This window comes from Littorina saxatilis, linkage group LG12, assembly GCF_037325665.1.
Source record: "Littorina saxatilis isolate snail1 linkage group LG12, US_GU_Lsax_2.0, whole genome shotgun sequence".
Classification (NCBI taxonomy): Eukaryota; Metazoa; Mollusca; class Gastropoda; order Littorinimorpha; family Littorinidae; genus Littorina; species Littorina saxatilis.
The window spans coordinates 13,101,135-13,115,375 of record NC_090256.1 but is presented as its reverse complement, the minus strand read 5'-3'; the positions used below and the strand labels follow the sequence as shown (position 1 = coordinate 13,115,375).

General features: G+C 41.4%; 1 protein-coding gene across 3 annotated transcripts; it reads left to right on the top strand.

Moving 5' to 3' along the window:
• The first annotated feature begins 99 nt into the window (after positions 1–99).
• LOC138981275 (tRNA N6-adenosine threonylcarbamoyltransferase, mitochondrial-like) lies at positions 100–13,125 on the top strand. Of its 3 annotated transcripts, none has more exons than XM_070354123.1 (10): positions 100–458; positions 1,648–1,747; positions 3,458–3,552; positions 5,200–5,262; positions 6,131–6,260; positions 7,618–7,822; positions 9,467–9,612; positions 10,962–11,092; positions 11,404–11,475; positions 12,067–13,125. In XM_070354123.1, the coding sequence occupies exons 1-10, from the start codon at positions 166–168 to the stop codon at positions 12,140–12,142; spliced, it is 1,311 nt and encodes a 436-aa protein (XP_070210224.1). In that variant the 5' UTR covers positions 100–165; the 3' UTR covers positions 12,143–13,125. The 3 variants fall into 3 exon arrangements, with proteins under 3 accessions (XP_070210224.1, XP_070210226.1, XP_070210225.1); XM_070354125.1 differs by having other exon boundaries at positions 114–223; XM_070354124.1 differs by lacking the exon at positions 100–458 and adding an exon at positions 488–613.
• The last annotated feature ends 1,116 nt before the right edge of the window (positions 13,126–14,241 follow it).

The window sequence follows — 14,241 nt, the reverse complement described above, 5'->3', positions numbered from 1 at the left end:
CAATTGGGTAATTAATAGGATTCTTAGAAACCAAGAACGTTTCCGGTTTCGAAAACCATTTCTCCTTACAAGCTCCGTTCACCCCTTGCTTCACCTCAATTCAAGATGGCTGCGCCCATGTAACATGTGAACGAAAACTTCCTGCTGTCGTAAGACTTATCAATCATGAGACTCCAACCTTTCCTGGGGCGCATCAGCTATTGCAGATACTTATATTTAAAGCGTAAGGTTTTGACTGGTCCCAAATTGACTTCCAACTACGTTTCTAGAGCATGCTTCTGCTCCAGTCGGCACGATGTTCCGAACAAATTGGAACACCGATCTGGTAGTGAAGGAAGCTTCAGACCTTTGGTCCTTGGAATAGAGACGAGCTGCGATGACACAGGTGCTGCAGTTGTTGATGATCACGGGAATGTCGTCGGTGATGCTCTCAACTCACAGACTAAAACTCATGTCGAGTACGTGAACAGAAGAGATGATTTGCTGTGCATAGTCATGATAGTGTCATTGTGGGACTGGGAGGTCAAAGGGAGGAAGGGGAACAACTGGTTGCGAAATTTTGAATGACACCCTTGCAGTTGCACGCATACTCTCCCACCCCTCCATTACAATGGTAACATTCATCGGTTATCTTGAACTTTAGTGTGTTAAATTCATAGCTCAGAATTCAGAGGCATTTAACTTTTAAGCCTCCAAATTTGCAGAACCTGCACTTGTAAGCATAACAAGTCATTTTAAATCCATTTGGAGTCACGGAATGAACTGTACGAATGCTCGGAATGCATTTCGTTTACATGCGTCAAAGAAGGAATTAGCCTAAGCGGCAACAGGGGAGGTAACTCCCGTTGCTTTAGTGGTGTCCCTTGGTTTACAACGTAGCCATTATCACATCGTTTTTGTCGAACAACCAAATTAAGTTTGGAGCTCAACCCATCAATCATCAATTTCTCGACAAATGTTCTTTGGCTTGATTACAGGGACTTGTATCACAAATAAGTAAAGAATGCCACTCCGGCACTCGATTCTGAGCTATGAATTTAACACACTAATTGACTAAAGTTCTAGATTACCCATTCATCTCAAATACAATCAACACACTAACGGAAGATCTGTTCACCCTAATATGAGTGTGTGTGTGTGTGTGTGTGTGTGTGTGTGTGTGTGTGTGTGTGTGTGTGTGTGTGTGTGTGTGTGTGTGTGTGTGTGTGTGTGTGTGTGAACAATTGTAACATCATTGAAGACTATGCATGATAATTTGATATAATATATAGGAAAGTATTATTTGTTGGTGTTTTTATTTTGCTTAAATAGGAAAGATAAAAAACAATAAAAGATGGCAATGACACTGCTCAGATATAAACTGGTTTGTTTATTAAAAGAGAAAAGAAATATAGTTCAAGTGAAAATATTTAGGTAACCCTTAGCTATGCATTAAACTTAAAACAATAGAACTTGCAAGGAATGATTCTACTTCATAGTCAGAGTATCATCCAATTTAGCACTGTATTCAAGAGTGATACTGGAATGTTATAGCTATTTCTCTACCAATACAGGCATGCTAATGTATAGGCATGCATTATATGTGCATGTCAAATTTCATTGCAAATATAATATATTTATTTTTTGTTTGTTTGTATTTTGCCTCAGGCTTGGAGGAATTATACCTCCCATTGCAAGAGATCTGCATCAGAAAAACATCGACTCTGTGGTTACACAAGCCCTTGAGCTGGCTATTGTTAATCTTCAGGTAAAACAGGCACTCGTGTACTTCACACACACACACACTCACACACACACACACACACACACACACACACACACACACACACACACACACCACTCAATTTTGAATGGACAAGAAACAAACTGGTTTGTATTTGTATGCCTATAATTTATAAAGCAATCCCCAATCTCATAACGGTTAACTCTGATTACACACACTAGTCATAAATATATATATGCACACAATAATTATGTGAATCACAATAAACGAGTCAGTGTGTTGATAAAGATCATGGGATGATTGCAAAAAATTTAAATGCTGGTTGATTATAAATATATATCATTATATGATTATTATTGTAACCGGAGCCCTAGCAATTTGTAACCGGAGCCCTAGAGAGGGTGCGTATCCTCATTAATTGTTCTCAGGGGGAGGCTGAAGATTGCCGAGGAGAGTAACTATATTTATCTTACCTTTACTCTAGCCCTATGTAATGTAGCTGCACAATCAGTCTAGTCTATGCCTCGCGTTGTGTTCAATACATGTGCCTACAATACTAGCCGACCTCGGTATTCAGAGGAAACCCTGTGTGTTTCTTAGTAATCTAGACTGTGTGTTACATGAATATTGTGATGTGTGTTTTGGATGTTAGAGTTTGCCACGTACAGTAGCCTACAGTTTTAACAACACATGTTTACAGGACAACAGTCAAGGAGAGGCAGAAGTTACAATACATGACACGAAAGCAAGCTCACACACTTACGTTCGTTCACCGACACACGCATGTTCACGCTCACCTCTCGTACGTACAGTGATGTTCACCATAACTCATAGGGAACAGTTACCAGGTTTTATTTACACTATAATACATGAAAAGCAAGTAACAAACCCATCAAACAAAGCACCAAACAATCCTTCAATCAGTCTTACCTAGCGTTTACCCTAACTCCGATTAATAACTAACACCTACGGCTCCTTTCTTATGTATGCCTATCTCGTTCCTGCTGGCTCTGTTTCACACCCAAGACAGACTCGGACACGGCAACAATACGTATACTCAACACTGAAAGACGGAACGAACATGCAAACGTTCAGCATTTAAATGCAACGCTGAGAGACAACGATCAAGCAAAACACACAGCATTTGTTCAACGCTGAGAGACAACGATCAAGCAAAACACACAGCATTTGTTCAACGCTGAGAGACAACAAACAAGCAAGACACACAGCATTTGTTCAACGCTGAGAGACAACAAACAAGCAAAACACACAGCATTTGTTCAACGCTGAGAGACAACAAACAAACTACGAAACAGAGACAGAGTACACACTTGTGCAGCGTGTAAGAAAGAGAGAGAAAAAGACGAGGGAAAGAGAGCAAGCACTTATTCAGCGCTGACTGACGAGACTCGCAGAGCCGGCCTCTTTTATAGTCTCTCAAAGACTCGGTACTAATCTTCTGTGATCGCTGTGGGCTGGCTGTAAGGGAGGGGATGGGGGTATCTACAGGAAAGGCGGGGGTGACTAGAAGGAAGGTGGGGTCACTGAGTACCTGCAACTCTGAGCTAGTAGGGCTCTCCCGCTACATTATTTAGAGAAAAGGAGAGGAAAAGGTTCCAACTACTCACACTTGAGTCAGTATGGGATGGTGGTTTTTCAATATATATTTCCCCATTTATTGTCAAAGAAAAGCCTTAAGAATCAGTGCAATAATGCTGCTTGCATGTTTTCCAGGACTTGGATGCTATTGCTGTGACAGTGAAACCAGGACTTGCATTATCTTTGCGTGTGGGTCTTCAGCATGCAAAGATGTTGGCGCAACAATCAGGGTATGTGCATATATATATAATCACAGTGTGCATGTGGGCTTGTGCCATATGTCCCTAGATAGGTGCATGATGCATGGTTCTATGAGAGTGAGAGTTTTTTTCTGTTTACTTTAAAGGCACACTCAGCTTCACATAAACCATAAGTTTCTGGTCACAGACACTGTCAGGCTTTTACACACAGTACAAACACCCTTTCGTTTAAACACTCACCGCTTGAGAACATCCTAGGTGCCCTCCGTAAAGAGCGAGCATTTTTCAAACAATTTATTTTTGCGTGGCCAGCCGGGTTTACAATGAGACAAATCGGATGCCTCGTTTTGGTGCCAGACCTTACTTTTAAAATCTAATTAATAAATTGATAGCTTGTTACACAAACATTCTTAAATCATAAAAGAATTCTTTTTTCATCAAGACAAGATCAGTACAATTCGAAGTTTTGAAAGTTTGAAAAATGGGCGCAGGGGTCACGCAAGGTTGTGTCTGCCAAGCAGACGAATTTTCTGCATAACGCTTAGTGCTTCTTTGAAGCCAACCGCCGCCGATAAGTTTGTGTGACTTGCAGCTGTTTGTTGCGTTTTAGATTCAGAGGTACACAATAACATGCTGTTGCAGATACATCGAGTCGCATTGAAATCACGAACTGACAACTAAATTGTGAAAAAAAAGGAAAGTGGATCACACGGGTCCACGATTGCTCAGGGGTTAGATAAACCTTGAAAAGTGGTATGTGGTTTACGCGAGCTAAATAGCCATTCAAACGAGCTTTGTCATTTAATGCTATTAAATGCTATTGCAAATGTGTTCCATAAGGTTAGGACTGCTTTTTTCATGAGAAGATTAAATCGTTTTGTAAACCATTTGAGGCAGACCGGGGCTTTAAGTTTAAGTAAGGAGGATATGAGTGTTTGCTAGATTTACAGCTTGCACCCAGGTGGATGCAATTATCTGTGTGTCTGTCAGTGTGTGCGTATGTGGAGGTTATCTGAAAAAGGTAACCTGAGTTTAGACAGTGAAAGGCGCATGAGGGGGGTCGGGTGGGGAGGGGGGTGTTTTAAATGCGTGGGTATCAGAGAGAGATAGGGGGAGAGAGAGCAAGAGATGGGAGAGGCTGAGAAAGAATGTGTGTGCGAGAACAATGGTTGTGTGCGAGGTGATAAATGGCTATGCACTGGTCAAGGCGGGGAAAATTGGCTCGGCGTCTGTTAGTGCATGCAAGGCTGATCACTTCGTGCGTATGTTCTTATCATTTTTATTAACGATTTGTTACTTTGGCCCGTGCTTTAGGTAAATCTTAACAGTCTCCGCAATTCAAAAGTCAGACAAACTAAGGGGCAGGGGTAGAGGCTGGGGGCTGCCTGTCTTGTGGGTTCAAATGGCAGTGATCCTCTTGGGGGTTTAGGAAGAGAAGCTGGAATGACATCATTATAAAGGCATACAAACAACTAGAAAATTGACATCTGCATACAAACACACAAATAGGGACAAAATGCATGATAAGAAAGCTATTTTCTAATGACTATGTACACAGAATTTTTTTTCCTGAGTTCTATTTTCCTGGACTTGTAAGTTGTATGAATGTCCTTCAGATAAAACATTAAGGCATTTTATTGAATTCCTTGTTAAAAAATAAAAAAAAATCTGTTTCAGACTGCCTTTAATACCCATCCACCATATGGAGGCACACGCTTTGACAACAAGAATGATTGAAAGGTACAATCTCATTTTTTTGCTTATTTCAGGGGGTAGGGGTTGTAACTGTAGTGCTGGTATCCATCAAAAACTGCTTTGGTACACACAGTCCTTTTGGAAAAAAAAGCTTCTGGGATATATATACGTCAATATGCTCAGCTTTGAGTACTGAGGGCTTTCAGATACAGTACTCCTGCTGTCAAACTTCACAGACCACTTGTGTATTTAAATACTGATCATAAGAAAATGTATACATTTCCATACATATTTATATTTCAATTTTTGTCACTAAAGAAATTTAATTTCAGCCTTGTTGCATTTGTGAAAATGTATGCAGAAATGTTCAATGATAGATTGAATTACGATAACATAGGTAATAACATGCATCCATTTAAACCTTCTTTGATGCCCTTTCCCTCTGCACTCTGTTGGGCTTCAAGTTGGCTTCGGTCAAGCGTCAAGTTTCAAATGGAGGCATACCGCTGCGTAATTCAATCATTCTCTTTCGGGGGAGAGGAAAAAATTCAAGTTTTACGCCCTCACGGCAAAGCCTTTAGGGGCATGTTCCCCGGGTTTTAACCCGACTTGAGATGACATACACAAGTGTATGCGTGTTTAGGTGGTATCAGCCATCTGCACTTATGGCAGAATAACCGAGGTCTTTTACGTGCCGCTGTGGAGACACGGGGGTGGGAGATGGATACCGTCTCTGGGTCTGCACATAAAGTTTAGTTGACCCGTGTCTGTCCCAGCCCGGATTCGAACCAGCGACCTTTCAATCACAAGTCTAGTGCTCTACCACCTGAGCTACCCAGGCCCCCCACCATTCTCTTTCCTTGTGTGGATGTATTTTATGCCAGTTTCAAGTGTGTTGTGATGCTTTTCACAGGGTTGATTTCCCTTTCCTGGTGTTGCTGGCTAGTGGTGGCCACTGTTTGCTGGCAGTAGCGAGAGATGTGTCAGACTTCCTTCTGCTTGGGACAGGGCTGGATGACTCACCAGGGGACGCCTTTGATAAGGTAGGCTTATGATGCGACAAGCATTATGACAGGCATGCCAGGTGGCTCCTGTGAGAGCGTGAGTGTAAGTGGGTGTGTGTGCGTGCTTATGTGTGAGAGAGAGAGAGAGAGAGAGAGAGAGAGAGAGAGAGAGAGAGAGAGAGAGAGAGAGAGAGAGAGAGAGAGAGAGAGAGAGAGAGAGAGAGAGAGAGAGAGAGAGAGTATATGGGTGTGTGTGTAAGTATGTGTGAATCTCTGTGTGAGTGTGTGCTCAAGCAGTGGTCGTTGTATTAGGGTGTGAAGAAAGAGGAGCCCATGTGTGTATATATATGTGTGTGCGCTTGCATTTATCTATTTATTTTGTTGTTTGCTGCATGTGACTGTACAGGTTTTGAAAATGATTGACCAACAAGTGCTAATATTTGAAGGCAATAGGGCTCTTCAGTATTTTATACACAGATTTCTTTCAAATATTAATCAGTGTTTGATATTGTTTTGTGACGGGTGCTGTGGCGGGGTGGTAAGACGTCGGCCTCTTAATCGGAAGGTCGAGGGTTCAAATCCCGGCCGCGGCCGCCTGGTGGGTTAAGTGTGGAGATTTTTCCGATCTCCCAGGTCAACTTATGTGCAGACCTGCTAGTGGCTTATCCCCCTTCGTGTGTACACGCAAGCACAAGACCAAGTGCGCACGGAAAAGATCCTGTAATCCATGTCAGAGTTCGGTGGGTTATAGAAACACGAAAATACCCAGCATGCTTCCTCCGAAAGTGGCGTATGGCTGCCTAAATGGCGAAGTAAAAACGGTCATACACGTATTTGTTTGTTTGTTTGTTTGCTTAACGCCCAGCCGACCACGGAGGGCCATATCAGGGCGGTGCTGCTTTGACATATAACGTGCGCCACACACAAAAGTCGCAGCACAGGCTTCATGTCTCACCCAGTCACATTATTCTGACACCGGACAACCGGTCCTAGCACTAACCCCATAATGCCAGACGCCTGGCGGAGCAGCCACTAGATTGCCAATTTTAAAGTCTTAGGTATGACCCGGCCGGGGTTCGAACCCACGACCTCCAGATCACGGGGTGGATGCCTTACCACTAGGCCAACCGTGCCGGTTCAAACATGTACAATTCCATTCGTGCAAAAACACGAGTGTACGTGGGAGTTTCAGCCCACGAACGCAGAAGAGGAAGAAGAAGATATTGTTTTTCTGTGTGTGTCCCGTTTTATTTCTCTTTCTTGCATGCAGTTGTCATTGTCCTTCTGCTATTTGTGTTCAACAATTTATTTACCACATTTTGAGAGTTGATTTTTTCATTAAACCTCGATTCCAAGCACATTCTAACAATCACATTTTTATTTTTGTGTGTTGAAGACAGCGAGGCAGCTGAAACTGAAGAATTTGCCAGAATGTGAAGGTCTCAGTGGTGGTGCAGCCATTGAACTGTTGGCCAAGGGAGGCAACCCCAGGGCTTTCCCGTTCCCACAAGTGATGACGCAACTACCAGACTGCCACTTTTCTTTCTCCGGCGTCAAGTTTGCTGCCAAGAAGCTGATTGAGGCTGAGGAGGCAAGGCTAAGTATGTTATGATGAGTTTTACGAGTTGCTTTATATATTTGTTTGTTTGTTTATTTGTTGCTTAACGTCCAGCCGACTACGCAGAGCCATATCAGGACGAGGAAGGGGGGGATGAAGGGGCCCACTTGTCAAGCGATTCCTGTTTACAAATGCACTAACCCATTACTTGTGTCCCAGCAGGCTTTAGTAAAACTAAATTAATACCTACTGGAAGATTACCAGTTTCCAGTATGTTAAAATAGGCTTAACCTATCTACTGCTGGACTTACATCAGAACACTAACAGATTAAACTATACATGAATCGCGAGACAAGCGGCAAGAGAAGAGATTTTTGGAAAAAATACAGGTGAATGAGCAAGAAGGCAGAAAAAAGAAAAGAATTCATGAAGAAAAAGAGAGCATGACAGGAAAGAGGAACCAAAAATCTACCTAACAGCAAACTAGAAAGCTCCTGCGGTTCCAAAAACAGGAGGGGCCTTTAATTTCATAACCGCAGTGCCCCACTGCGGGATGCTTTATATATTCAAGTCTGCAGTTTGGAAACGAAGAAAAACAAGTCGCGTAAGGCGAAAATACAATATTTAGTCAAGTAGCTGTCGAACTCACAGAATGAAACTGAACGCAATGCCATTTTACTCGTAGCATCGTCAGGCCACCGCTCATGGCAAAGGCAGTGAAATTGACAAGAAGAGCGGGGTAGTAGTTGCGCTAAGAAGGATAGCACGCTTTTCTGTACCTCTCTTTGTTTTAACTTTCTGAGCGTGTTTTTAATCCAAACATATCATATCTATATGTTTTTGGAATCAGGAACCGACAAGGAATAAGATGAAAGTGTTTTTAAATTGATTTGGACAATTTAATTTTGATAATAATTGTTATATATTTAATTTTTAGAGCTTGTTTTTAATCCGAATATAACATATTTATATGTTTTTGGAATCAGCAAATGATGGAGAATAAGATAAACGTAAATTTGGATCGTTTTATAAATTTTTAATTTTTTTTACAATTTTCCGATTTTTAATGACCAAAGTTATTAACTAATGTTTAAGCCACCACGCTGAAATGCAATACCGAAGTCCGGGCTTTGTCGAAGATTACTTGACCAAAATTTGAACCAATTTGGTTGAAAAATGAGGGCGTGACAGTGCCGCCTCAACTTTCACGAAAAGCCGGATATGACGTCATCAAAGACATTTATCAAAAAAATGAAAAAAACGTTCGGGGATTTCATACCCAGGAACTCTCATGTCAAATTTCATAAAGATCGGTCCAGTAGTTTAGTCTGAATCGCTAGACACACACACACACGCACATACACCACGACCCTCGTTTCGATTCCCCCTCGATGTTAAAATATTTAGTCAAAACTTGACTAAATATAAAAATGAGAGAGTGACGGCATTGTAATGATTGAAGAAATTTAGACTGGAAAATATGTAGAGAAAACCAAACTATTCACTGAGGCAGTTTTTCAGCCTTCAAAGAAGACAGTTTTACATCAGGACAAAATATAGAAGAAAATGTGGTCATTCTGTTTACTCCTGCACGGGACAGTGTGTGGTACATGTACCGGGAAAAAAAAGATCTCGGTAAGCTGACACTGATTAACACATTGGTGATGTTTGTTGGCTTGATTTTCAGATACATCACCATCTAGTGTGGTAAGCAGCGCACCGGATATCTGTGCGTCCTTCCAGTATGCAGTTCTTCACCACATAGCCAGGAGATTGCAGAGAGCCTTCCTCTTCTGTGAACTGACAAACCTACTGCCGAAAGACAAGACTTTGGTGAGCTTCATTGTCATGGTACATTGAGAAATGTGCGCTTAGGTTTTAATTGTCTTGGTTGGTTGGTTGGTTGACAGGGTTCGTACAGGTCATGGAAAACTTGGAAAGTCATGGAATTTGATTTTTAATTTTCCAGGCCTGGAAAGTCATGGAATTTCAATTCAAGCCATGGAAAGTCATGGAATTTAACAAAAATAAGAAAGAAAAAAAAATTAACCTTTAGCACGCCAGCGGCGATTTTTGTCGCCCAGCCATTCCCCCCCCCCCCCCCCCCTTTGCCAGCCAGCGGCGATTTGCGTCGCCAGCACAAGGCTTGTTCGTATGACAAACTTCTCGTTCGTATTTGCATACGAGAATAACGGTATTTTTAACAGCACTTGAGCCAAAGCCAGGCTCACTTCCTTCCGTTATCTCGTCGTGTCGTCTGCGCTGCATTTGAGTCGGTTTCGTCGAAGTTTTCGGCTTTTGTTTTTGCATCGATAAAGTACTTTAGCGCTTCGACAAGCAAGATGGAGGATGATGAGTTTGAAACTTTCTTTCAAGTTGTTTCTTGACAACAAAAAGTATGCCGAATTGGAACGAATTACCGAGGAAGATCTTCACAATGAACTGTGTATCGCGGTGAAATTCGTCAAGTCACAGTGACGGTTACGAAACGGAATTTACGAAAGTGCAGATGTATACAAACAGTGGCTGGTCCAGTTTAGTGAAATGACAGGACCAGCAAACATTACCAATAATCTGACTGCGTAGCAAATGCTTGACTTGTTTGTCGAAGAGACACTGCGTAGAAACTGACTCAAATTCAGTGCAAAGCAAGCCAGTGTCAAAACTGGCAGTGACAAGACGTAAAAAGTTTGCGTGTTCAGAAATGGCGACCTGTGGATCTAGTCATGGAAAATGTTATTGAGGCTCATGGAAAGTCATGGAAAAGTCATGGAATTTTGTTTCTAAAAACCAGTGGGGACCCTGGGTTGACATGGTCTGCAGATGAAGCAATCAGGGAACGTGCAAGAGCGCTGCCAAAAATGCAGTACATATTTTGTTCTGTAGTTTTGTTTTACTTATCCAGAAGGGATGAGTATTTTGTGCTCTTTGGCTTATGTTGTTGTAGATCCTTCATTTCCATGAGAGAGGATGCTACTTTCAGTAGGTAGGGGAGAGTACTCCAAGAAGTTCACTCCTGCCGACTTTCAAATTGAGTAGGCCAAGTGTAATTGAGACAGGACAGATAGAGCAGGTTAAGCTTGCATTTGTGAGACATGGCAGATATGTTCAAGGACATTTTAGAAGACAACGTTACTTTCACTATTTTGACTAGACCAATCTCAAAGCGATGTTTGGCACAGGTTGTGTCAGGTGGAGTGGCCAGTAATTCCTACCTGCGCAGCGGTCTTCAACAGGTGTGTGAGATGAACTCCTGTAACCTGGTGTGCCCCCCACCTCACCTGTGTACTGACAATGGCATCATGATTGCTTGGTAAGTACTTTGTCAGGTTGTCTAGTCTATAGTCAGGACGGTAAGGGTGGAAAACCAGGTCAATACTACCCTACAGTTTGTACATCCATTTTGCAGTGTCAGAAACACCTTTGTACTGGGAAGAGCTTTTTCCTGGACAAGTTTTATATTCTCATATTTCTAAACAAAACCTGTATTTCATTACATCGTCTCAGTCAGATGATAACTCGATCTGTATGTGTGTGTATGTGTGTGTGTGTGTGTGTGTGTGTGTGTGTATGTGTGTGTATGTGTGTGTGTGTGTGTGTGTGTGCTATTTTGTATGTTAACAGGAACGGAATGGAAAAGTTGCTACAAGGGACTGGGTGCACACATGACCTTGAAACTTTGGACATTGAACCGAGGTAAATTCTTTATTCCACCCTCCTTTGCCTTTATTTTGTCTTGTTTGTTTGTTATAAGCGTTGGTAAGAGCATTGCAACGTTTAAGAATTGTTCACATTGATTACTTTAATGATCTCGAGTCACAGGCTGAATAATCTTTTTTATCTTGCTACAAGTTTAACTTGTGTGTGTGTGTGTGTGTGTGTGTGCATACAAGTGCGTGTGTAGTTTTGTATATGTTTAACGGAAGAAGCTAATTAATGTATCTCACAAAACAACAACAAATTGTAGGGAAGAATTAAAAAATGCTGAAAAGATGTTGAAGTTGGTTGCTTCGATAGAGGAATTGTGGACATAACTCCCAGGTTTGTATGGGTTGTGAAAGAGTGAATACTCATGCTTTTATTGAGGCAAACTTTCAACAAGGTCTTCTCGTCCATGCATGTCTTTCAGACACACCTCTCACCAGTCACTGGCCTATAATGCCCTGTGGGTAAGTTTGCCTCAAAAAGCAAGAGTAATCTCTCTTTCACACCCAATCTGAACATCATCTATTTGATATGCCCTCTCAATCCATTAGTCTAATGAGCATTTGACTTTTTGCTTTACAGATGCCCCCTGGGAAGGGACATCTCACAGGAAGTCATAGCAGCTGCAATCAAGTTGCCAAGGTTGAAGCTTAGATAAAAGTAACAAACATTTTGGTGCAATGATGAGGTTTGAGAACACTTTTTGTGTGTGCAAACTTGATGTAGTGAAAGGTGTTTGTACTATATGTAGCAGCATACTCTGAAGTTGTGAAAATAAATAATGTCTGCAGAAAATGGCAGTTAGTGCATGCTCTCTCTTTCTCTCTCTCTCGTGCCACCCTCGATCTTGTGTGACAGTATGAATATATGAAGGTTAACCTTCACCATGCATCCTGGGTCATGGATGACCAGTAGAGCCTCACACAAGTATCTGTATCTCTGAAACTATTGGGAGTTTTTAAATGAGTTTTCATGTAATCCTTAAATGCCATTGGGTCTTCCCATCAACCACTTTGTAAATAAACGATTAGAACTACCGGTACACAGTCCAGATAATTTGGGTCTTCCACAACCCGTATGAACATTTTAAGAAGGGATTTTACTGTGTTTATCCCTATTCGGATGGCGTGGGTCGTACCCGACCCATACTCTTCAACCAAGCGGTAAAAATTTTATACTTATTCGTCATTGTGCGACCGTTACTTTTTACATTCAATCATTCTTTAGAAAGTATGAGCTGTGCACGACCCACATTATGCAGACTGTGCAGTTCAAAGTGTGATCCAGTGAAGGTTAGAGCAGTGCAAACTGTCACTCAATGAGACAAGAGTCAAAGCATTAATTCCGTTGTCATTTCATTAAAACTTTCTATGCTAATCTAGGTCGTTTACTTGAATTTCTGAATCACCTTTTGGATTAAAGATTTCTTTTACAGTGATCACGTGACCGCCGCTCAAATCAGGGTACCCTCAAAATCAACTGGACAAAAAGTGAAAAACTGAAGGAACCAATACAAATTCAACAAAAAATCACAATAGGCAAAACTTTGCATCTTTTACATACAAGAAGAAAGTCAAATCAATTATCTACCCAGAACATATTGTTTTGTTTAGCTAGCTTGCGTATTTTGTGTGCCATGCTATTCCTCCGGGGTGTAGCTGAATACGGTGTCCAAATTTGAAAAAGATCCACCGAGAACTTTGGCCGTGCATCGCGAACAGACAGACAGACAGACACTAGTCGTATATATATATGAGCCTTTGCCAAAAGGTGCCATTTCGGACCCATGTATTTTTGGAAAGCAAGTGTAATTAACTGGATTACCCCAACATGTTTACATGTATTGTGCTTTGAAAAAGGGAGTTTGATGAATGCTTTTTTTAATGTTTTGAAGCCTGTTGTTGTTGTGAATGTTAAATAAAAAATAAAATGTTTCAAACATACACCAGAAACGGCCCCGAAAAATTTTGGACATTTTGGTGTCCTCGGGAAATTTTCGATTTTTCATGGTCTGCATCACTTTATCGGTTTTAATCAGCGTATTTCATACAGTCTAAGCATGCAACTCTTAGTAGAATGTGCAACAATCGTAATTAGAACCAGAATTTACCGAAAACCTCGCCCAGTAAATACCCGGTTATTTTCGAAGGCCTCATGTCCGCAGACCAACTTGTTTACAGATTCGATTTTCGCCGGTCTTGGTGCTTTGAATGGCCGCCATTTTGGATGAAAACGATAGTTTCGTGTTCGAGGAAATAAAAGCAGTGTGTTGCATTTGAGTCAGAATTTGCGAAGTTATTGTATCTAGCAGCTAAAAAGAATCGATGGAGTTTAATGTCCGAAAGTAACGTTTGACACATTTTGTTATTTTTGCAATTTTCACAAAGAAGTTTCGCGAGTATTTTATACAAAAGCGTGGAAACCACTAGCTTTGCTTCTTTGGCGTTTCCGGTCACCGATTCGATTGAAATCATGGAGACGACGAGCCGTAAAGTTGAGAAAATATTGTACTGTCTGTTCAGGGTAAGGTGTAGATCTATACGTAACGTTTGACACTTTGTAGATCTAATGTTTGACACTTGCCCATAATTCTTCTCCCGACGAATTGAATTAGCTTATATTATCCCATGACCTGCCTCTTTATCTCTGTTAGCTGAGGAGGTGATTATTCTGAATATTCCATCACAACCATATGGATATCCTATGGATATCCCATCACAACCGAGTTTCGATCTCAACTGTCATTGGTCATTGTCT